The sequence below is a fragment of the Suricata suricatta genome, chromosome 9 (genome assembly GCF_006229205.1).
Source record: "Suricata suricatta isolate VVHF042 chromosome 9, meerkat_22Aug2017_6uvM2_HiC, whole genome shotgun sequence".
Lineage (NCBI taxonomy): Eukaryota > Metazoa > Chordata > Mammalia > Carnivora > Herpestidae > Suricata > Suricata suricatta.
Genome location: NC_043708.1, coordinates 11,930,576 through 11,955,950, shown reverse-complemented (window position 1 = coordinate 11,955,950; position 25,375 = coordinate 11,930,576). Strand labels below are relative to the sequence as shown.

The window sequence follows — 25,375 nt, the reverse complement described above, 5'->3', positions numbered from 1 at the left end:
AGGAACATGGTGTCTCTCCATTTACATGGATTTTTTAAAAAGTCAGTAAAGTTTTACAATTTTCTCCATAAAGGGCTTTCACAATTTTTGTTAGATTTACTAGATTTAGAGTGTTGGTATTTGCTCATGCTATTATAGATGGTATCTCTTTAAATTATATTTTTTAACAGTTGCCGATGAATAGAAACGCAATTGACTTTCACATACTGGTTTCTGGAAAGCTTCCTGAACTCTCATACCAATTTTAATAGTAATATTGGTAGATAATGTTGGGTTTTCCATGCAGACAACCATAAGACCTGCAAGTTTTTTCCCTTCTTTTCCAATCCTTACACATTTTGATTTGCTTTTCTTTTTCCCTTATTCTACTATACTCACCAGTAGAAGGTGGCTATAATCCTATTTCCTAGGCCTTGTTCCAGGTCTTAAAGGGATTGCTTTCAACATTTCACCATTAAGCATGGTGTAAGTTTTTTGTTCTTTTTTCTTTTCTTGAGAAACAGAACCAGTAGAAAAGATCTTATTATCTATTGTATCTTACATATCATATAAGAAGAAATCGCTCTTGGGATCATGGAGACTGAGAAGTCCCACAATCTGTTGTCTGCAAGCCAGAGACCCAGGGGTTCTAGTCAGAGGGCGGGAGAAGACCAACGTCTCAGCTCAAACCATCAGGCAGAAAGCAAACTCTCCCTTTCTCTGTCTTCTTGCTCCATTCAGGCCCTCAGAGGATTGGATGGTGCCACTGATCCTGGGGAGGGCCATCTGCTTTACCCCGTCTACTGATTCCAATGCTTATCTCATCTGCAAACACCCTCACAGACACACCAGAAACAATGTGTAACCAACTATCAGGGCACCCCACAACCCAGTCAAGTTGACACATAGAATTAACTATCACAGTGTTCTTGTTTTCCTTATTTGTTTCATTATTCTTATTTTGTTATTTGTTATTGGTAGTGTTCCCCTCTACCTCTTTTTTAGCAATGCTTTAAGACTAGGGGTGCCTGGGTGGCTCAGTTGGATAAGTGTCCAACTTGATTTTGGATCAGGTCATGATCTCATGGTTTCGTGAGGTTTTGTGAGTTTGAGCCCCATTTGGAGCTGGTGCTGACAGTGTGGAGACTGTTTGGGATTCTCCGTCTCCCTCTCCCCCACTTGCACTGTCTCTGTTTCTCTCAAAATAAATACATAAACTTTAAAGAAAAAATATAAAAACTCTTCTTAGCTCACAGGCTATAGGAAAGAATTTGCCAGTCCCTGACTTAGCTTATCTCCCAATATCTACATCTCAGTAGTCTTTGTTGGTTCCTACAATATAGTGACACGTGTGTGATTTCCTTAAGTAAATATCTATGGAAGTCCGGAGTCAGAGAAACAGTGGGAAATCCACGCTACCATATCTCCATCCACCAAATCCAGTGTCTTTTCAAACTACTACCAACCAGGATCACACCAAGTGCCTCTAACATTCAGGCATCGTGACTTGACCGGCTACAGTGAGACTCCAGCTCTCTTGCTGCCCTCTCCTGGCTGGCTCATTGTTGAGGATTAGATATGAGTTCTGGTGGAGTGCATGTGGCTCCTGATACCTCCAGGTCTGGTCGCTGGTCCATAGAGTTATCAAAAGCCTATACCAGTGGAAAGTAGAACCCTTAATACTGCTTGTGATGGCCAAGTTTATTATTCCTTGTAAATAGCTAAGTCCTCAGACTTTTTGACTACAAGTGTTATATAACAAGAAGAGTTATGATGCAGTGAATGTTTACTATATGCCGAGCGTGGCTAGACATGTGATATTTCACTTCATCCACGTAACAGCCACATGAGCTTCATCTCTCTTGATTGTTCATCATTCCCTTTGGGCAGGTGATGAAATTGAGACCCACAGAGGTTACATAACCTGGCCAAGGTCCACAGGGAGTAGGTAGTGGAGCTGCAGCTTGGGGTTCAGTCCATACTGAGCTGACTCTAAAACTCATGTTCTTAATCACATGGTTCTCCATCATTGGTAGAGTCTAAATCAGCGGGAATCCTTATGGAGCCAGAGATTTGCAATTTCATCAAGCACTCCAGGATTCTGATGCCGGGGTCCTAGAGAGCTGTACTTTGAGAACACTGCACCCCATAAATAGAAACTGAACATAGAACTATTTAACACCAGAAGCCTCTTCCTGGGGTGGAGCACACTGCTGGGCCTACCCCCTTTTTTGAATGCAAGAGGAGATTAGAAGAATTGATCAAATGTCAGATATCTTATTTCTTCCTGTCCCTCAGGCTTCCCTCCCCAACTCCCCACCTAAGCCACAGAGAAGTGCTGCTCAGTCACATGTGTCCAAAGAGGAAGAACATTCCCCGCACCGCTGACAAAGAGACCTGAGCAGGTGCCACTGGTTCTATGACGACCCTCAAAACCTGAGTGGAGCCTGGCTGCTCAGAGGAACAGTTTAATTGAAAATCTATACTGAACCCCCCCCGGGAATCCCCTTCCTTTCTTTAATAAGTTAGACCAGCGCTCAGGCTGTCAGATCTAGAACTGTTCACGGCTTGCTGGGCAGCGACAAAAGGAAAAACGCTTTGTTATAATCCAAACACAATGATCTTCAAGGAAACAAAGCAGCTTGGGCCATAGCCGTTCCTTGGCGCACTGGGTTTCCAGCTGCAAATCTATGTTTGGCAAGGAATGGGCTGGAAACAAACTTCTCCCCACCTGGTGGCCAATGTTTCCGTGTACGCCTGCCTCTCTCTTTGGCCCCTGAGACGGGTTGGCTGTCATCCGCAGAGCAGGGGTGGGGGCTGGGGGCGCATGCCTGTGAGGGCCAGCCACTGGTTAGGGCCCAGCAAAGCAGCAGCATAGCAAGAACACGGCAAAATGATGCCAGGCACGGCGCCGGGGGTTGCTATGACTGAATCTTCCCACAGCCCACAGAGGCGTTAGGATTATATCTTCATTTGACAAATGAGAAAACTGAGGCACACATACACAAAGTAACTTGCCCCCAAACCACCCAGATAATGAGAGGTAGAGCCAGGAATCAAACCCAGATTCCTTACGCTCTCCACGCGGCCGTGTGCCGCCGTAGGGGTCACTGCCTTCTGTGTCCGGATGCACTCCTTCCAGTTCAGTCAGGTTCGGCTCCCAGGCCTTGGCGAAAGGCCAGTTGTCCTGGGGTCCAAGAGTTATGTAAATATAATCAGCTATTTCTTTTTAAGATCTTATTTTTAAGTAACCTCTGCACCCATCAGGAGCTTCGAACCCACAACCCCGAGATCAAGAGCCACACACTCCACTGACTGGGCCAGCCACATGCCCCTACAATGAACCGTTTTATTTTATTTTCTAATTTGATTTAACTTAATTTTATGTTTATTTCTTTTGAGAGGGGGGAGAGGCAGAGAGAGGGAGAATCTCAAGCAGGCTCCACGCTGTCAGCACAGGGCCCAATGCAGGTCTCCATCCCACAACTGTGAGATCATGACCTGAGCCAAAACTGAGAGTTGAATGCTTAACTCACTGAGCCACCCAGGTGCCCCTACAATGAGCCATTTAAAAAAAATAAGATTAGGGGAGCCTGGGTGGCTCAGTCGGTTAAGCGTCTAACTTTGGCTCAGGTCATGATCACAAAGTTCGTGGGTTCGAGCCTGCTTCGGATTCTGTGTCTTCATTTCTCTCTGCCTCTCCCCTGCTTGTGCTGTCTCTCTCTCCCTCTCCCTCTCTCTCTCTCTCTCTCTCTCTCTCAAAAATAAATAAAAACATTTTAAAAATTTTTAAATAAAAAATTAGATTACTGGGACTCACTGTCCCCATTTTGCCCGGATGTGCAACTGTCACTGATTTTATGCAACAGGTAATAAAGTGCTTGTGCGGGCCCTGAGTTGCAAACATCTGGTGGACAGGAATACTCATAAAATGAGATCTCAGAGAATCTCAACCAGAAAACAGCTGGGAAAGGCATTATCATATCTGAGAGCATGACTCAGTCAGCTAAGCGTCCAGGTTCTGCTCAGGTCATGATCTTGTGGTTGATGAGTTTGAGCTCCACATGGGCTCTCTGCTGTCAGCACAGAGCCTGCTTCAGATCCTCTGTCCCCTGGCTCTCTGCCCATCCCCTGCCCATGTGTACGCTCTCTCAAAAATAAATTAAAAAATTAAAAATAATACAAATACAAGATTACATACATTAAGCACTTGGCCCAGTGCTCCGTATTTCTTGATGTATTCAGCAGACCTCTGGGCACTCTCAGGCCCCTGGGCCAGGGTGTTCCTGCAAGAGATTCCCTTGGCCATTTGGTAACAAGCACATCTTGAGTGACTACAATGGATGGTCAAAATAGGAAGAAAAAATAGCTTTGGATTCAAGAAAGTTATAAACCAACTGGGGAATTCAAATCATTTCATATTTAGAAACAGAAATGAAAACTTATTAATTGCCTACCTATCACACGGGGTCCTCCTTTCTAGACTAGTCCTGATTTTACCAACTACTGAGTGTGTAGCCATGGAGGAAATGATTTCACTGGGGCCTCAGTGGGAAAATGGAGACACTACCGATTTTATTGTTAGGGTCACACGTGGTTGACACCTAACAAACAACACACAGGAGCTGAGGGTAGAGGAGGAAACCTAACTAGACAGGCTCTCTTCAATTCCTAGCTCTGGTGAGGTCTGAGTGTGATGGGGGCTTTGGGGCTCTAAGGAGGAAATAATGTTCCTGGTGCTTTTATCCTCGTGTTATGGAAAACCCAACTCAAACTGATTTAACCTTGAATGGAATGTATTGACTCACAGACCCAAGAAAAGTCAGGGGTGGAGCAGGCCTGAGATGCAGTTTGATCCGGGCAGACTCGTGCTGCCACGGCTCTGGCACCGTTCCTGGTGAGCCTCTGGTTGTTGTTCTCCGTGTGTTGGTTTTGCCAACTGGCTGGCTTCGCTCATGATAGTCAAATGGCTGCAGCAGTCCAGCCTCACATCGACAGCCCTGCAGACCTTCTGTTCCCTACTCTCAGGAGCGTCCCAAGTGACACTGGACCCATGTAGGCCACATGAACCAATCCTCGCACGCAGGGGCTGGAATTATGTGATTAGCTTGGTTCAGGCCACATGTTCCATCCCCAGCACCTAGAAGTTGTGTCCAGTTTCTTGGAAGCACATGAATCTGCAAGCGGAAAGCAGGCCCTCTTGGAGGGTGGGATTTGGCCAAGAGACAGCCACAGTGTTCACAAAGGGGAAGTTACTTTCATAAAATAAGAAGGAAACAGTAAGCAGGGGTGAGAGTGAGCCCACAGGCTTGTTTGGCAGAGCGTTGTTGAGAGGGAGTGGTGAGGAAGGGCAGCAGGGGCCCTGGAGGGGGGCCCTGCCAACGCCGGCCGGGCGCTGTGCAAGCCTGGGGGTTCCAGCAGTTACTAGCATTTACCAGCACCTCAGCAAATTCAGGAAACACGCCTGTTTCCTTCTATTATGAAGGCTAACCCTTAATTCATTAACTAGATTATTTATTCTACCTTAAAACATCCAGTGGGGGGTAGAGAAGATGGGAGCCACACTTCCTGAGAGCCCACTCTGTGCCGACCCTGGGCTGGGGGCTCTTCCGGCATCTTCTCCTTCAATGCCCCACCCTCCCTCTGAGATAGGAGGCATGACCCCATTTCACAGATGGGCAAGGAAAGGGAAGTTCAGTTGAGTCACTCAGCCAACAGATGTGCAGAGGGGATACTTGAGTCCCCAGGTCTGCTTGACCCAAAGCCTACAAACAGGGACCTGTGTTGGGATTTTCTCCAGTTCATGAGAATTTCATTGTCCCATGTGTCACTGCAAGTACCAGGCTGATGACCCTTGTGCATGGTGACTCTTGCTGTGGAACGTGAGCTTGTCCTTAGCCACATACGCTGTGCCCATGGACACTGATAAATGTGGGAGTCTGGAGGCAGGAGGCTACTCATGGCTGGGGACCCTGTTTCTAGGGCCCCAGGGCAGGAAGTTAGGCCCAGGAGAACCAGGGCAGGCTGGGTACCCTGTCATGGCCATTGTCACTGCCCGCCTGCTCAGTTTCCTCTCCAGCAGCTATGAGTACTCTGCTCAGTGCTTTCCATACATTGTCTCCTCAACAGTCACAAAGCTCCATTGAGGTTGGTTATTTTCCCCATTTTATAGCTGGGCAAACCAAGGAGTGAAGGCTGAGGTCACAGGAAGTGGCTTGTCCCTGTGAGTTGTGCCTTCTCATCCCTAGTTTATAGGTGCTCAGGGGTTGCCCACTGATCTCACATGGCTGGCCAATGACAGAGTCGGGATTCAAACTCAGGCTCTGTCTGATTCCAGAGACTAGGATAAGGGCTGTGCTGTAAAGGGTGGCCCTTCACTTAGGGAAAATCTTCAGGGAAGCCATTTTCCCCTGAAGAGGATGTACCAGAGGAGCTTTGATCCATTTTGTTGGGATAAACACAGGTCCTTTCTTGGGTCATCTATGCATATGGACATCACCAAGCCTCTCCACTAACCCCCAGCTTCCCCCTCCTTCCCCAAACAGCTCACAGGAGGCCCCAAACAAGCCCTGGGAGGAACCACTTGGGAGGAGCTCCCTCTGCCTGGAAATTTTACACCTGCAGCAAGTAAGTACAGACTTCCTGGAGCCTCGGGCCACATCACCCCAAGATGATGCTGAGGACGATAGTAAGCCTTTTATTTTTTTTAAAGCCACCTATGACAAAAATACGGAAACTGGGACCGCAGAAGGTCCAGGTGAATAATCACAAGGTGTAACAGCAGCTGCAGAAGGTGACTGGGGGGAAGTGGATTGCCCCCCTTTACTTTGGGATCTGTTTTTAGACTGTGTTTTTCAGAACAAGTAGGTGCCATGGTGACAGGTGCCATAGAAATAGATGGAGCACTGCGAATGCGGGGCTGCGAGCCGTTCCCATGGAAATGCACCGAGTGCTAGGAAGAGCCCACGATTCCGCTGCGGTCCGGCTGCTGGACACGAGAGGACCCTCGAAGAGCCCCGTCCCACCTGCCAGCTGCTGGGTCAGGGGAGACTCCTAGTTTGAGGCCCCTAACTTTCTCGCTGTGACTGTCCGAGGCCTCTGATGGTCTCCTTCTGAGGGCACCATGGGCACGTCTCTCTGTGTCCCCCTGGGAAATGCCGTAAGGAGCTCTTCCCTTTGCCCCAGCCCACCGATCATCTAGGCAAAGAGCGGCCTCTGAACTAGCACCAGTGTCCCCTCCCCAGCACTGGGAGTGCGCCTGTCCCCTGCACTGTCCCCATCCTGCCTAGATGTGCTTAGATGTGCATAAAACACTGGTTTTATGCAACGGGTAATAAAGAGCTTGCCGTGTGGGCCCTGAGTCGCAAACATCTGGTGGTCAGGAATACTCATAAAATGAAATCTCAGAGAATCTCAACCAGAGAACAGAGCAGAGACGGGCATAATCATGACTGAGAGTGTGGTTTTCAGTCTGTGAAACCTCAGGCAGTGCAGTCTGGCTCGGCCTCAGCTATTTCTGGATGCAACTTTAATGGGACTGAAAGACCCTTTGTAACAACTGCCCGAGCCATCCTGTAGCATTTACACACCCGTCTCTGTACAGCTGTTGATGGATGGATATAAATGAAGGGGCGCCAAGCTTAGCTCATTTTTATTTGGATTTAGACCAGTTGCGTGTCTTCTGAAATGTAACCCATGTATACATATGTTTTTGAAACCTGAATTACACTAGGCCTGGCGTAAGAGGATTATGTTTAAAGGGCATGTGTTATTATTTCTGTCTCATAACATCTACTTCTGGATTGGGGCTCTATTACTAAATACATTTGTTTCCGTACAATTACGCTATCAGATGGCATACTTCCTGCGGGGTAGGGCAAGTATAGTTCTGGACTAATGTGTGCTTCTGAGACCAATCCTTCAAGAACTGACCAACTAAGAGTTAATTTTACTCTCAGAGAAACACACACACACACACACACACACACACACACACATCCCTAAACACGGGAATCAAGAAAAGAAAACTTCAGTAATCCATACCACTATCGACTCATACATTATCACCTAAGTAGTTACAGATGATGAGAACTAAAGAAATGTCTATCCTGGCATGTCTGTCATTTGACACAAAGGAGTCAGGGCCCAAGGAATCAAGGTGCTTTTCTGTCTGATTGTATCTTCTGTGTTGTGCTAGATTATTACCACTTAGGCAAGATCTTTTCCAGATGAAGTACACAGAGACCCCAGCTCCCCCAACCAGAGAATGGTGCTCATTGTGACCTTGAAGTAGGCTTGTCGGTCATGCCATTGGTGGAGCGGTGCAGTGGACGGGTAGCTAGACATTAAAGCAACTGTTTGGTTTCTCCTTAGGACTCACCCATGGAACTACAAGACAGCATGTACTGTTAGTAACATCAGAGACCTAACCTCCATCTGGATTTGTGTGTCATGTCTCATGGCCACAGGAATTTGCTCTGACAGAGCATCACAGAACCTCTGTGTTAAATAAGCAGACATGCGTGGTCTAGTTTTACGGGTGAGGCAAACTATGGAGCAGAAGGGTTTGCCTTGTTTGCCCAAAGCAATGTCATACCTTGGAGTTTTGCCACTTGGCTGGGTTGCTTTATTTCGCTAAGTAACTAAAAGCAGATTTACTTTGAAGAATGAGGCTCTCAAATATTCTGTAGCTCTCTAAGAATGGACGTTCACAGCCACGTTTGGTGGGAGGAGTTTTTCCTAAATTGTCACAGAGTCATCAGGGTAATGTTTGGCCACGTGAGGCGTTTACACAAAAAACTTTCCTTTTTCAAGGTAAGCTCCTTTCCATGGAGCTGGAACGGGAACCCTGAGTTAGAGAGTATTTGCTATTCAATCCAAGACACACACCAGCCCTGGTGTCACTTTTCACAGCAATAGTTTGAAACTAAACATGTCAGGAGGATGTGAATTTCCTTTGTTTAACTTAAATTTCATGTTGTAAAATATGTGTAACATAATATTTGCTACCTTCAGCAGTTCGGTGGCCTTGAACACATCCATATTGTGCCACCATTACTACCCTCCATCTCCAGAACTTTTCATCTTCCCAATCCTAAAATCTGGCTCCACTAAACACCGACTCCCCGTTCCCCCCATCCTAGCGCTTTGCAACCACCCATCTATTATCTGGGCCTATGAGTTTGACTATTCCAGGTACTTTTTTTTTTTAAAGCTTATTCATTCATTCTGAGAGCTAAAGAGAGAACCCCAAGCAGTACTGTCAGCACAGAGCCCGACATGGGGCTCCATCTCATGAACCATGAGATAATGACCTGAACCGTGAGATCATGCATGACCTGAGCTGAAATCAAAAGTCACACACTTAACCCACTAAGTCCCCCAGGCGCCTCTTATAAGTGGAATCACACAGAATTTGTCCCTTGTGGTGGGCTCATTTTACTTTCCATAATGTCTTTAAGTTTCATCTGTGTTGGAGCATCTGTTAGAATTTCCTTCCTTTTAAAGGCTAAATAATATTTCATTGTATGTGTATGCCACATTTTGTTCATCTACAGTTTAATTTTCCATATTTGATTCTTACCATTTTTAAATTTTGAAACAATCACAAAGTGATTGGGTGGTGAAAGAAAAACCAAAACCCTCTTTTTTTCTTGAACTCTGGTAATATATCGTCCTGCTACTCCATCATCTTTCAGTACTTTCCGGTGTCTTCCCTGCGTACAAAGACACTTCCCTACCTGACCACAGCACGACCATCGAAACCAGGAAACAAGGTTGGTCAATTATTGCAGCCATGTCTTTTACCATGAAAGGATCCAGTTCAGAATCACTCTTGCATTTAATTCTGTTTAGTCCCCTTCAATCTGGTAGTACAACTCAACAGTCTCTCCTTGACTTTCATGACCTTGACACTGTTTAAAAATGTTTTAATTTATTTTTGAGAGAGACAGAGTGCAAGCAGGGGAGGGGCAGAGAGAGAAGGAGACACAGAATCTGTGCTGTCAGCAGAGCCGGATGTGGGGTTTGAACTTGTGAACCACGAGATCATGACCTGAGCTGAAGTCGGTAGGACGCTTAGCTGACTGAGCCACCAAGGTGCCCCTTAAAAAAATTTTTTTAATATTTTGACCTTGACACTTCTAAAGAACACAGACATTGTAAAACGTCCCTTAGTTAAGGTTTGTCTAATGTTTCCTCCTGATTAGATTCAAGTTGTACATTATAGCAGGAAAATCATGACAGTGAGGCCACCTTCTTCCCCTCACCTCCTACCAAGGGGTTCTCCATTTTGGTTTGTTCCTCTACTTTGACCACATGGCTAAGGTGGTGTCTACCAGATTTCTTCACTATAAAATGAAACTTTTCCTCTTTGTAATTGATAGGTATTTTATGGGGAGTACTTTGAAATTGTGTAAACATCTCATTCCTCACCAACTTTAATTACTTTTTATCTCCATCCGAACTTTTGGATTCCTATGAAAGTTAGTGAGTTATATCCATTCCCACCATTCTTTAATTTAAAGCTCACATTGTCCCCAATTTGGCCCCTGAGAGCATCTTCATTCTGTGGCTTTTCTGGTATGGCCCTGTCATTCATCCCTACTTTCCAGTGCAACAAGATGCTCTAGGCTCCTCTTCTGACTTCCTGGCCCCAGTTAATGAATCAACCATTTCTCCAAAGTATCCTGATTCATTTTAATGGAAAATGCCATTTTTGGGGCTCATCCCTTTTGAAATGTGGTTGCTTCTAGGCAGAACTAAGGAATATATGTCTCCCTGCACACGCATGCACACATACGTGCGCGTGCACACACACACACACACACACACACACACATACACGGGCACACTCCACCTGATACCACATGCCAGGCTGCTGTTCTCCTGAAGAATCGCTCCCTGCCCTGATCAGGGGGCGACACCACAGGCCATGTCAGCCTTCTTGGGGTTGACCGTCTCATCACTTGGGCTCTGATTCCCTCCTTTGGGCCACCATGGCCCCTGCCCTCCCCCACTGTGGACTCCTTCCTCACAGTTCTACCTAATGGCTTTGGGACTGAGTTGTTTCGGGAGGGGAACCATTGGCTCTGGTTGAAAATGCTTGTTTGGTTCACAATCTTTTGCTTATTGGGAGCACTTGAACTGACCTATTAGATAAGCAGCACTAAACATGACTGCCAGCGTTTCCCCTAATCTTTTGTCTCTCTTATTGTAATGAAAACAATTTTTATGAAATATTTATACAGTTAGGATGGCTTCTTCCTTTCGGCAACATCTATTTTGCAAAGTTGCAGTTGTATTTAGGCTGCCACCAGCCACTCTCTTGGCACATGCTGAGCGACTCCCACCACAAAAATTAATGAGTGAAGGCAAGGTCTGTACACCTACTTGTTCTGCTCTTCCGTTATCAAGCTGTGGGACTCTGGGGAAGTGATACAGGCGACATCTACCGAAACCAGAAATGGAGTTTTGTGTTACTGTGAATTGCTGGTGCTTGTGAGTTGAGATCTTCCTGGTTAGACTCTGAACATCAAGGAATGGACTTGTCTCCTTCTATTTTTTGTTCCCTTCCAGGTCAGGTCCTAAACACAATCCCGCTTACTGGGCGGGTGCTCCTGGTGCTTGGTAACCAACAGGACTGCGAGGACTTCATCGTGGTAGTAAGGGAGAAAGGACATGAGTTTCAGACTCCAATGGGTGCTTGTTGGGCTTTATCCTACTTGACCTCCAACCACAAACCTCCCCCCCACCCCACCTCGAAACACTTGCTCTCCTCAGCTTCCAGCACATGGTTTCTCTCCTACCTCCCTGGCTCCCTCATCATGGCTGCCTTTGTGCATGTTACTTGCTCTGCCTGTCTCCTCCAACAGGGGGCATTTGTTGGGCATTTTCCATGGGTCGGGCACTGTTGTAGGTACTGGAGATACAGCAAGGAATAAAGCAGATCAGAAGTCCTTCCCTGGCAGAACTGAAGGGAAACAGAAAGCCTTGTCCCTTGTGTGTGTGTGTGTGATTTCTTGTGTCTGTTCCACAGAACCAGCCTCTGCTGCCGCCCTGAAGCGCGTTGAGCGCTGGCTGGTCCAGCCAGGCAAACAAAGGGTTAATCTCTCCTTCAAGATTTTTTCTAGAAGGACGACTTTGGTGTTTTTTTTAAGTTTATTTATTGAGAGAGAGCGTGCACAAACAGGGGAGGGGCAGAGAGAGACAGGGTGAGAGAGAGAGAAAATCCCCTGCCCTGACATGGGGCTTGAACCCACGAACCGATGAGATTATGACCTGAGCTGAAATCAAGAGTCAGATACTAACTGACTGAGCCACCCAGGTGCGTCCCAGGAGGGAGACTTTCTATAGGCTCATCTTTCTCCTGGCCTCCCCTCTTTCCTGCCAGCCTCCTACTTTGCCTGCCCTGCGGTCCAGTCTCCCCCTGCAGCCAGAGCCTTCCTCATAAAGTCACCCTACTGCCTAACACCTTCATGACCTCCCATCGCACTTGGATCATCCAAGAGCTGGCCTCTGCTTAACCATCCCAGCCCCTGCTTACTTCCCCCTTTATGTCAAACATTTCGCAGCACAGGAGGCTTGTTCCCTTCCCATGCCTCCCTGCTCTTGCTCATGCTGGCCCCCGACCTAAAGCGCCCTCCCCACCAGTCTGCTAGTCCGACCCCTGCTCTTCCTGTTAGACTCAGCTTCTTTTCCTCCTCCGCTTGCAGTCCATGCAGCCCAGGAGTGCTCAGCACATGGTGTTACAGCTACCGGAGATAGATATGGTGGTAATTATGTGCTTAGTGTCTGTCTCTGGGGAGGGTAAACCCCCTGGGAGCGTGGGCTGTGGCTGTCTAATTCCCTACAGTCTGTGCAGCACGCTGGGTGAGGAGTAGCAAACACACAGCGCTTCTGCGGTGCTGAGTGTGCACCCAGCCAGGCGCGGTTCTAAGACTCTCACATGTGTTAGCTCATTTAATCCTTACCACGACTCAGCAGGATGCTTATTGTTATGCATCCCTGTTTATGGATGAGAAAACAGGCACAGGGAGGGATCTATGATCCCCTCCTAGGTGTGGAGGCAGGCTCGGAATCCAGCCAGCCTACCCCCTAATCTGTGTTCTGTAGTGCAGTGCCTGTTGAAAGGCAGGTGGATGATGGATCGTGTCTGGATAGTGAGTGCCTAGCAGGCGCCCAGTAAGCGACAGCTGTCATTATTATCACCATGGTGTCCACTCGCTCAGGCATGCATGCCTTTTATTTATTTTTTCTATTTTTTTAAAGTTTATTTATTTATTTTGAGAAAGAGAGAGAGAGAGAGAGAGAGAGAGAGAGAGAGAGAGAGAGAATCCCAAGCAGGCTCCATACTGTCAGCACAGAGCCCAATGCAGGGCTCAAACTCATGAACGATGAGATTGTGACCTGAGTTGAAATCAGGAGACGCTTAACCGACTGATCACCCAGGTGCCCCAGGAGTGCATGCCCTTTAATGGGGATAAGTTCTGCTTTACTCACCTCTGTGTGCTCAGCACACCCCACATGGTAAAAACTAAATAAATATTTACCGAATGAATGAAAATAACTGGTGACAGAAGTATAAGGAATGACCTAGGGTTCCTGGCTGGCTCAGTCGGTAGAACATGCGAGCCCAGATCTCAAGGTTGTGAGTTCGAGCCCCACACTGGGTGTAGAGGTTACTTAAAAAGGATCTGAATCTACCTTCCTTATATATGTTTAAATTAGATTCCATTTTTTAAATTATGTGATACTTACATGTTGTCCTGTTGAAAGTTGTAGAAAAGATAAAGAGCACAGATTCCCTCTTCTATCAAGGCCACCCAATGGCACAACTCAAAAAGGCGCATTCACCTAAAATACAGTGTGGTAGCCGCTGTCCCTGCTCAGGACCCCACCCACCTAATTTCCCTCTCTGAGAGGACAACTGATACCAAGCTCGTCCCCATCTATACTGAGATAGTTTACATGCATTTGGATGGATCATGGTGTGTTATTCAACATAGAATTCTTTACCTTGCCGTGTTTATTTTATGTCTTTGGGACAGGCATATAGAGTAGCCTCCTTTTTTAATGGTTACATAGTATCTCATTGCATGGTCTGGATGGAGTTTAGCTGTGTCTCTATTTAATTAGCCCTCCATGTATTTAACCAGCCTCTGCTAGGTTGTTTCTAAATTGTTTCTATTACAAATGGTGCTTTCATGTGCCCCCATCAATCCACTCCCCCTGTTTGAGCACATTTGGAGTTTGCATTCCTAGAATTGGATTACTTGGGTAAAGCAGAGAAATTATTTTCTAATGGTGGAATTTCAGTCATCTGTGACAGACATAGCTAAGATAGTTTTATACTGGGCTTCGGGGTGTGTCAGATCCTTGAAAGGAATTCATGATCTGTGGGCCCCTCTCTGAAGAGAAAAGGTAATTCACCGTGGAAGGGTACTCTTCTTAGAGTCCAACCAATGCTCAATGATACTTAGAGTAAGACCTCATTGGGCATTGAGACACTTGGACCACTCAGGGCCAATCGGCAGTGAGTTCACTGAAGGCCCTGGTGGAAAGTCTGAGAAGTTCAGGATTCAGTCCCCAAAGAAACATATGGACTCAAGAGACTCTGGTTCTGGAATCACCTTGTGGGGGGGAAGGGGAAGGTCCCTGCTATTCCTATAAGGATATGATTCTTATTAACACCAGAGGATGAAGGGAGGGATGGATACATAGACACAGAAAGGTAGATATCAGTCAAGCAAGCATGAACATAGACTTATTTTGCGATTTGGACTGTACCGCTTAGTAGTTAACGGGACTTTAGGGAGCTCCTTTGATCTTCCCAAGATTCATCCCTTGTCCATAATGGGATCACCAATGTCCTTTTTGTGGGGCAGTGGTGAGGAACCAATGGTTGTAAACCAAAGAGGGTAAAGGGTCTGAGATGCAGTGGGTTCTCATATATAGTGGGATGGTAGCTACTATCATTTATTATATGACTGAGCGCTCTGTCATTGGTATATTGACAATTGCCAACGAGCACATACTTCATGCTCCGTTTGACCCCTGCATTCAAGGAGGACGACTCTATAAGGGAGGGATTCTCAGCCTTCCTTCCCTCCCAACATGCACCGTGAGTGATGTTCAGGTGCCTGGCACACTCCCAGCATGCATTTCTCAGGGCAGGATTTCAAACTACACTCATTTATCTCCAGGCCAGGAAAGCAATATTGTTACAAGAATGACCTAGATCCACTTAAACTTGTATTAAAACAAAAAATTAATTAATTAACTAATTAATTAATTAATTAATTAAGGGAAGGGGAGGGAAGGGGAGGGAAGGGAAGGGAAGGGAAGGGAAAGCAATCACCTTCAGATTTGGGTCTTTGGGCTATAATTTATTTGCGAAACAGCACCCGGCTTCCACGTGCTGTCTCATAGTGTAATAATGAGGGGCAATGGCTCACAGGTACCACTGGGGGCGCTCATGTCAGTGGGCTTGGGGTGAACTCTATTCTCTCCTCCAGGTACAAAGTGAAGGCCATTTAAATAAAAGTGGGGGAGGGGAGCGCTGACAGGGCGCAGGGCTAGGAAAAAAAAGTGAAGGCCGTTACCAGAGAAATCTGGTGACTGTCCCCACTTGATTATGGAATGGTTCTCTCTCCGAGCTTTGTTGAGTGCCTGGCTGCAGTGCTAAGCTTTCTGCAGTGACCCTGGGGAAACACAGACATCCAGGACCTTGGCTGGTGCTCCGGTGCTTGGCCAGGAGGTCCGACCTGCCAGGTCCAGGAGGGCTCTCTCAGTCCAGCAGACAAGCTCAGCCTTGACCTGCCAAAGCAGTGCTCTGATGCTCAGTATCTTCAACTGCGGAGTGGAATCCAACCTCACCTGACCCTCCCCCAGCACCAACCCCTCAGCCCAGCGGGACCAGCTGTTCTCTCCTCTGTGTCCCCAAAGCACTTTGTTCTGTGGCTATTAAAGCACTCCCTGTCAGTTTAAAATGCATCTCTACCCCTCCCAGGGCCACATTGCTTACATTTTGTTTGTTAAAAGTTTTTATACGATCTCAAATTTGTCATTAAAATGGCCGTGGGGTTTGCATGGTTTTCTACCTATGAGATGGGAGTTGGAAACATGCGTTGGTGGCTTGGAATCTCACTGGGCTCTTCTCTAGCTTGAAAGCGCTGTGGAAAATCTGGCTCGTCCAGAACCTTCACTGTGGACACCGCTCTTGAATCCTGCTTTCATCCAGTGTGCAGTCAGTCAGCTGGTCATTCAACAAACACTGAACTACCACTTTTGTGCCAGGCACTGCGCTAGACATGTGATATATTGAGATGAAGAAGACATGGGCTGTGCCTTGGAAGCCAACACAATGAGACTGTACAGCCCTAGATTGTCACAAATTGAAGTATAGGTAACATACAATGTTGTATTAGTTTCAGGTGGACAGAAGTGGCAGTTCCATACACTGCTCAGTGTTCACCAAGGTCATTGCAGTCACCGTGTGTTAATCACACAAAATCACTGCAATATTACTGACCATATTCTCTGTGCTACACTTTTCATCTCTGTCATTTTGTTCACCTCTTCATGGAAACCTCTTTCTAGAGCATATTAACCTTAAAAATAAAACTACCAGCCGTTTTAACAGCAAAAATAGGTTTATTTGGAAAGAGCAGAGAATTGCAATCCAGGATATGCAAGCTGTGACCAAACGATAGGCAAGTCCAGAGGCAAGTCTGGGGAACAAAGCAGAGGGAGCTCCTTTCCAGAGGGAAGGGGGAAGACGGGAGGGCTGTTAGGATCCAGAAGTTCATTGGAGTAAACTAGGAGTTCCGAAGTGTAGTGGCCCCTCATTGGCTGAGCTGTGACTGCCATTTCTTCCTCCTGCTGGGGTAGTAAATAGTAGCTAAATAGTGGACTTGGTAAGGTGAAGGTCTTCCTCTTGGGGCTGCGCGAGCGCCCTCTGCTGGCCTCCCTCCTCCGTTTTAAACTCAACTGTAACCTGAACTAAACTGAAGGTTTCCTTGAATTATTTTCACAAGAAGCCAACATACAGGTTTCCTTTCTGAGTGTAATTTCCGGGAGCTTTGACACCATCTCTATATTGAAAAATCTGTAGGATTTTATTCATCCACCGAAGATATCTGTAAGGCATTATATACCTGGAGTGGGGGGGAGGGGATGATGGGGCAGGGAATATAAAGAAGAAAACATAAAATCTGTTCCTTCTAGGCACCTAAGTCTAAGTAACAGAAGTCACACGTAGACAGAAAATCTGGCCAGTTCTTTCCTTTGTGACTGCATGTGGCACACAGTCATTTGTTCATCTGAGCATAAGTGATTTTGGTGTGTGCTATGTGCTTTGGCTGTGGCAGCACCGTGGGAGGTCCAAGATGTGCACCTGCTCTCTGGTACTTGGGGTCTCCCCAGGAAAGAGGAAGGGGGTTCAGAGTCAAGTGAAATGTCAGGCCAAAGTCAGTGTCTTGAAGAATGACCTGGGGGCAGGGAAATGGGGTGACTGGTCAGCGTGAGCTGACTGGCTTCTTCTTAGAGGGGAGGATTCGAACCAGAAATGAGGAATGGAAAGGTCTTCAGGAGATGGGAGGAAGGACATTCCGGGCCAGGGGAAGGTCATGAGCAAAGGTCTTGAAGTGTTAGGAATTTCTCATTAGAAACTTAGACACTAAGGGAGTGGGAATAAGGTGGGGAGAATTTGCTCCAAACAGCGCTCACTCAGGGCAGGACCTGGAAGGGCCCAGGTTGGGGGTGGGGGGGTAGTGGATACCATACTCCGAATCTGGCCCCTGCAAGGAAGCTGCGCTTCTCATTTGTTCCGCTTCCTTCCTTCCCAGACTCTGGCCCATTCCAAGACAGCATGATAACCTCACTTCACCTGAAGTCCTGTCTTCCATCTGTCGTAAGGAGCTTGATCCTGCAAAAGACACCAAACATCAGAAATATGTCCAGCATCACTGGGGGTAAGTGGTGACAGATGTTTCAAAAAAGAAAGAAAAAGAATCCCTAGAAATACCAGATGTGCAGGGCTTAGAAATTCCTGAGACTTCTAGCTTCTGCCTGGGAAACAGGAAGTAAGAGCAGGATGATATTAGCTCTGTCCCTAATTAATGTCCCGGCAGGAGGTGTGGCATGTAGACCAAACTCGGTTGTAAACACTGTACCCAATGCTCCAGTACCACCAGTTCTGCTTGGTCAACCCAACTCCACGGGCAGAACTGCCAGTGGCCTCAGATGATGAAAGGGGTTTTCTCTCTGGCGGAAGAGTGCCCACTGATGACACTGCATTTTAATCCGGTTTTTGATTCAGACCAAGTCGCCCTGTTCTGGTCTTCTCTGGGTGCACCATGTGGCCAGTCTCTTCCAGGAGGGACACTCAAGACGCTGAAAGATCCTGTGAACGAAAACAGCCATCAAAGTTGTCACTGACCCAAGTCGCAGCAAAATTTCACAATACGAAAGACTTTTCTGGTTACTGGAATCACCAAAGAGGAAAGCCAGTAGCGTGGTTTAAAGTGCCAGAGCAGGACAGGGTTCAGTGCTGGCCTCTGGACCAACACAATTCTCTGTGATTGCGTAACAAAGCGCCCAGCCTCACCGGCTCCAACCCCGTTCCGCAGTGATGCTCCGCTCGGTGGTTCTTCTGCCTCACGTGGCACCGTGTCTGGGGGGCTGGGCCGGCCATGATGGCTTCTCCCGCCCGTGTCCGGAGAGCCCGCTGGGAGGCCCGGAGCTCTTGTGGCCGGCCTAACGCTTCTCTCTTGCTAGGAAGCCTCGCCAGCAGTGGCTGCCGAACTTCTTTGTAAGGCGGCTCAGGACTCCTGCAGGAGGAGCCGTCACACCCAGTAATGACCCGCTTGCGTCATACTCCCTAACGTCCCATTGGCAAAGCGAGGCACGCGGCCAAGGACAGAGTCAACGGGGAAGGGGCCACTCAGGGCTGTGAGCACTAGGGCATGTGCTTCGTAGAGCGCCACCAGGGTGATAGTCTCACATAGCCCTTGGTACCCATGCCTTTCCAGCAAACACCAGCGGACCCCACTGCTCGCCAGAACCTGGGGGCGCCGAGAGAGCGGAGTGTGTCGGTCTGGATAGGAGCCCAGCTTGGCTCCTTCTGGCTGTGGCCGTGGGTCAGCTGTGGGACCTTTCTAAGCTCACCTGTGCACGGAAAGTAACAGCGCAGTCCTCCCTTGGGAGCTGGCGGGAGGAGTCCCCGAGCTCGAGTGGGTAAGACCTTCCATCCAAGTCAGCCGCTGTCATGGAACGTTCCACGAGGAAAGGAGCTCGTTCTGCAGAACAGCGGGGACACCTCAGCTCAGGACTGTGTCTTCCAGGGCTTTAAATCAGATTAGGAACATTAGAGGTGCACCGCCCCCCCCCCCCCCCGCCCTTTCTTGTCATTAAGTTAAAAAGAAAGAAAAGACAACATTGCTTTAAGGTAAAAGGACTCAGAAGACTGACTTCGTTTCTCCTCACAGAGAAAAAGCCATCGTGACCTTAGATGGAGCTGGAAAGACCCGGAGGACTCAGGAATCAGTTCGGACCCTCCGCTCACTCGTGCACCACTCCCGTCACAAAGCCACCTCTGAGCCCTCGAGTGGTGTCCTGTTACTAATGGGGACAACTGGGGGCTTGGTACTGTCAGCAGTGGAGATGAACAAAACGAAAACACAGTGCCGTCTGAAGTGCATTTAACTAAAAAGGAAACAAAGAAGCTTTGTGCGCATAGTAACTCTCTGATTTGCGGTCTTAAAAATCCAGTTTGCTCTTGCAACAGGCTTTGGAGGTAAGCAAGCAGGCGGCTAAGGAAGCCAGGCTTCTAGGCTGGCTGGGTTCCCTGCCCCTCGCTCCAGACAGGCTGGGCTTGCTCGAGAAGTGCACTCAGCTTCCTTGGGCTTTCAGCGGCTGGGAGTGTCCAGCTTGTCCTCATTGTCAAAGTCTGTCGCACTGGCAGCCTCCGAGGGTTTGAGGCAATGAGTTCTAGGATGTTAGAGCAGAAGCTGGTACTAGAACTTTCCCTGCGGATGGTTGCATCTGCTTGGATCTGCTGCTTTCTACCATCCCTGAGGAGGAGGGTTCCGGAGCGGGTGGTGGACCCATCCTACAAAGGTCCAATGCCTGCAGCCCAGTGGTGACCCTAGAGGGACTCGGGGGTCCCCTGTCTCAGGCTTAAATCCTGGCCATGCCATGCACCAGCTGTGTGAAGTCACTTCATCTCTTGGAGCCTAGTTCTCCTTATGTATAAAATACAAGTGATTACCTCTATAAACGACTTAGCACAGAGAGCTAAGGAAAATATCAGAGCTAAAGAGAAAATATTAGCTGACGCCATCCTTGTGGAAAAGAGATGTGCACATGTTGATACAGCAACCTAGCATTTGGGAGAATTGTCACCAAGGTTATTTCTGCAAGAGCAGCATAATTACATTTTTCTTTGGGGTGGTCTGTTTAGAAGAAATAATCCTTAAAAAAAAAAACATGTTTTCTTGTTTGTTTTTTCTCCAGTTACAGAATGATACCTATTTATTACATAAATTTTAGAATTGAGAAGACCCCAGAAGAGAACATTAAAAATCGCCCAGTCTTGTTGCAGGAGATAACTGTGATTAACATGTAGATGTATTTCCTTCTAGTTCCTTCTCTCATCAACTGTATAAATGGGAGAATGTGCCTAGCATACAGTTTTGTTATCTGGTATTGTTCCTTTAACGATAGGTTACCAACATCTCTTACCATCATTAAATACTCCTCTGTACCACCCTTGCAAATGTTTATGCAAGATTCCATTGAGTGAATATGCCTTCAACCCCTACTTCTTGTACAGCTGTGTGTTAGGTAATCAACACACAGGAAAGAACTCCCAGGGTTCTCTTTGAGGTAGGTGTCGTTACTGCCATCAAATCCATGGGAATACCAAGACTCAGGGCCACACTGCCGGTCAGAGGCAGAATCTGGATTCAAACACAGGTTTGCTTACCTCTAAAGCCAAAGGATTTCCCATTCCAGAGGAGGGCTCTTGACCCCTGGAGGACGTCGTGGCCTGCAAGTGGAGGGTCTTCCTCTCTAGCCGCAGTGAGATTACCTCCTAGGATGGAGAGTCAAGGATTCTATGAGCCCGTTCAGTCGAGAATCTGCCCAGACAGAAGACATGTGCAGTCTCTTTCCCACAGAGGATACCCAAATGGCCAATCAAACCTAAGAAACGTCACTCAACTGCATTGGTCGTCAGGGTAATGCAAATTAAAACCACAGTGTGAGGCCTCTACACACCTGCCAGAGTGGATGAAATAGAAAAGATAGGCAGCACCAAGCACTGGAGAAGATAAGGAGCAAGCCAGACTCGTAATATAAATTGGTACAACCACTTTGGAAACCACTTCGCTGACCATGCGTATGGATTGATCTGCTGGACATATGATCGAGTGATGGAAGCCAGACTCAAAAGACTCACATTCTATGATTCTGTTATATGAAGAACAGGCAAGAGTAATCCATGGTGTTAGAAGTCAGGGTAGAGGCCCCCTTCGAGGCTGGGGTGATTGACTCTAAGGGGCAGAGAGGGATTCTGGGATGCTGATAATGTCGTTTCTTGACCTGGGTGTTGGTTACAAGGGTATGTTCATTTCCTGAAAAGTCCTCAAGTACACGGATGGGCATTTTCCTATGCTCACTACAATAAAGAGTTAAAATGGAAAGGCTCTACCGAGAGGCCACTGACTCTGCCTGTGGCCCTTCTCTCACCAAACCCAGGGCTCCGGCCAGCCGGCGTGGTGGTCCTGCACAGGTCCCTGGCTCCAGCCTTTGAAAAGTTCTGCCAGGCCAACAGTGGCCCTCTGCCCCTGCTGGGCCTCGCCGAGCCAGGCAAGTGGACGTTGCCTGCTCCGAACGCTGCCTCAGACACCAGGTAAAACGCTTGGGTTACCAGGGTTCAAGTGTGGGAGTGGCCACGTGCAGCAGCCGGGCGTGTCTGCCAACGGGGACCTCTTTGGCCAGTCATGGGGCTCCTCAGCACCTGGTACAGAACCTCACTCGTGACTCTTGCTCAGGGACCAGCTGTCCTCCCCTCCATTCCCATCCCTGTCCCTGTTCTGGTCCCCTGCCCTGGGAAACATCTTGGGCATCGCCAAGATCGTCCTGCCCCGGCTGGGAAAGTGCTGGCACCTGCAGCCCCCCACTGCCTCCCCCAAGCCAGAAATCAGAAGCCCTGGACCAAGAAGAAAGTGAAAACACTTGCATTGCTGATACCTACCCAGAGGTAGCTGTTAGGAGCACTGTGGGTATGTTCTCACAGACTTGGAAAATGTAACGTGTTGAATAAATGGCCCTACTGATTCTGCTCCCACAGTAGACCCGAGTGAGCCCACCTTTCTCCCACGACCCCAGCTCAGGCTCGCGGCTCTTCTACGTGCCCACCTGAGTGGCTTCTCCTAATGCTACATCTGATCACACGACTCCCCCATTTAAAATCTTCAGCGCCAGGGAGCCCCTGGGTGGCTCAGTCAGTTAAACATCTGACCCCGACTCGGGTCTTGATCTCATGGGCCGTCAGTTCAATCCCCTGCATCAGGCTCTGTGCTGTCAGCTCGGAGCCTGGAGCCTGCTTCGGATTCTGTGTGTCTTTGTCTCTCTGCTCTTCCCCTGCTCATGCTCTGTCTCTCTTTCTCTCTCAAAACTAAGTAAATAATTTAAAAAACAAAAATCAAATAAATAAAATCTTGAGTGCCTTCCTGTGACTTGCACCTTGGACCTGCAGCGACCTGGCTCTGGCTCAGTGTCTCCCCTCACCCGTGACACTCCAGCCATCCCCAGCCATCTCCCCAGAGAGAAAGCTCCCCCGCAAACAGCCTGCTATTACCATTTTGTGCACTCTGAAGTAGGAGCGTCCTTCATCGACCCCACCTGGACCTGAGGTCAGTTCCTTCTGTTTTTGTTCTAGCACCCCCTATGCTACCATCTTGGGGACCCCTACAGCAGATCGCCCAGTGGGTCACCTGGTTGATGCCTCCATGCTGTTCTCATACCGTTCCCTCTGCCTAGAATGTGCTTTCCTCCATGTCCAGCTGGTGAACTCCTATTCACCCCTCAGGACCCAGCTCCAGCACCTTCCCCTTTGTGGGGGGAATGGGTTCCCCGCTTCCCTGGGTCGCTCCTCTCCCCAAACTGTTGACACTCACTGCTCTGTGTAGCAAACACTTGTTTCCCGTGCCGTCTCACCTGCCCGTGTAGGATTGCATACTTCCCACGGGCTGGCCGATGTCCTTTCTGTCACTATTGTTTCATCGCCTGGAATGGCTCAACAAAATAATTTCGGAGTGAATGGAGAACAGGCTTATCACCAAAATATTTTGACTCTACATAAATAATTTTTTAAAGATTTTTTTTAAGTTTACTTATTTTTGAAAGAGAGCACAAGCAGGGGAGGAGCAGAGAGAGAGAGAGAATTCCCAAGCAGGCTCCACACTGTCTGTGCAGAGCCCGACTTGGGGCTTGAACTCACGAACCTGAGCTGAAATCAAGAGTCAGAGGCCTAAACGGCACCACCCAGGGACCCCATCCCCCTTTCTATTTAAAAAATTCATGGTCACTGGTGTTATATGGAAACCAATTTGAAAATAAACTATTAAAAATAATAATAATAAATAAAAAAATTCATGGTCAGGGGCCATCTTGATTCTGGGCCTGTGAGCTTCCCCCTTGTGTCCCCAGGACGGGCTGTCCCCAGTTCCGGAAGTACGAGTTTGGTGACTGCACGGGCAGCCTGGCCTCGCTGGAGGAGTGCTCGGGGCAGCTGAGGGACATGGTGGCCTTCCTCATGGACTGCAGCTTCTCCCCGGAGGCAGTCTTGGAGACGGTGGGGCTCCCCAGAAGAGCCTCCTCAGGCCACGGTCACGTGGGTGCATACAAGGTAGGGACACAACCGCCAAGGGCAGAATACTTGAAAATGTGGATCACCTTGTATCCACAAGCCACAGTCTTGCTGTTCAACCCCAGACAAGTGGTTAACCTCTCTGAGCTTGTGCCCTCATCTGGAAAACGGGATGTCCAGCCTCTCTCTCTCGCCCACGCCCGGGGTTGCTGTGAACACGCAGGGTGGCCTTGGGTGTGCAAGTCAAGTCCTTAGAGACAGATCGTGGCGGCCGTGTAAACCAAACCCGTTGGAATTTGTTGGCTCCTTTAACTTACAGCGTCTCCGTGAACTCTTTGAAAATCCTGGTTGGCTCAAACTTCCGGCGCCAGGCAGAGTGTGCCTGGCCAGGTGACTGTCCGGGGATTTGTGGCAGGGCCTTGGCCAGCCTGTTGGCGGGGTCATGTTTCTGTCAGGAAAGCTGGGTCACACTCTTGGCCGTGGTGGCCGCGGGTGGTGGGCTCTCCGGGGACGTGCCCACGGTTAGGGGTCACCTCCCTGCTGTGTCCCTGAGGTTCCATTCCTGCTTGTCAAGGCGAGAGCACCAGACTCCCTCGATCCCCTGACCGCTTCCAGGACGCCTTGGGGAGCCCAGGCTGGCTCCGTGCGGGAGGGCTGGGCAGCCGGCGTCAGCGGCCGGGGGCAGGTTTCTCTGTGGAGGACGTGGACTGCGGATGGTGCCTTGGGCTTCCAGACGTTTACTCACACTTGCTGGTTTGGGCTCCTGCCGGAGAGGCCCGGGCTGCTCCGAGGAGAAACCAGTTTCCGGAGTGAAAGCATGTGCCTGAGCAGTTTTCTTAAAGGTAGGGGAGGGTGGGGACAGTAGTGCAGCCACTGGTAAGGGCCCCAGGGCAGGGCTGGTCCCTGACACACCACCACTGGCAATCTTTGATTGAGATGAGGAAACTGAGGCCTGGAGAGAGGAAAGGCCTTGCCCGTGTTCCAAAGGCAGACTGTGCCCTAGGACTCCTGGCTCCCATCTACAAAATGTCACTAGTAGAAGTGTGACGATTAATGGATGCTTTGCAGAGTGTTTATCTCTGTCCATGGGAAGCATGACACCCCACTTACCACATAGCATTCGGTTCAGCGCAGTTGCCTCTGGCTCTTGGCTCCTGGGAGAAACGACCAGGCAGCCATCTTGGATTCCGGTGGGGCCCTGAGGGGCAGCCTCGGGGAGCTCTGTCTGTCCCCTGTGAAAGTCCTGACACGTGTCCCTTCCCCAGTGCTGTAATTCAGACACCAACTAAGCAGGCACACCAAGGTTTCGTCCTGCAGCCACCAGAGTCCTGCCAGGGAGGAAAACCTGTCCCCTCTTCCCTTCTAGACCCTTTGTCTGGTCTGACACTTAGGTTGACAGGAGATGGATTAACAGGAGGAAACCACATTTAACGTCATACCTACAGGAGCCCCAAAGATGTGAGGCTCAAAGAAGTGACCAAAGCAGGCAGCTTTTACACCTTTCGGACAAAGAAACAATGA

General features: G+C 48.5%; 1 protein-coding gene across 1 annotated transcript in view; it reads left to right on the top strand.

Moving 5' to 3' along the window:
- The window catches only part of DGLUCY (D-glutamate cyclase), a 72,985-nt gene that overhangs the window by 14,151 nt on the left and 33,459 nt on the right, over positions 1 to 25,375 (top strand). Inside the window, exons 2-5 of the mRNA XM_029952165.1 lie at positions 6,525 to 6,606; positions 17,826 to 17,951; positions 21,739 to 21,892; positions 23,695 to 23,893. Coding sequence (XP_029808025.1) covers positions 17,849 to 17,951; positions 21,739 to 21,892; positions 23,695 to 23,893 — 456 coding nt within the window. The 5' untranslated portion in view covers positions 6,525 to 6,606; positions 17,826 to 17,848. The remainder of the gene's footprint in view (positions 1 to 6,524; positions 6,607 to 17,825; positions 17,952 to 21,738; positions 21,893 to 23,694; positions 23,894 to 25,375) is intronic.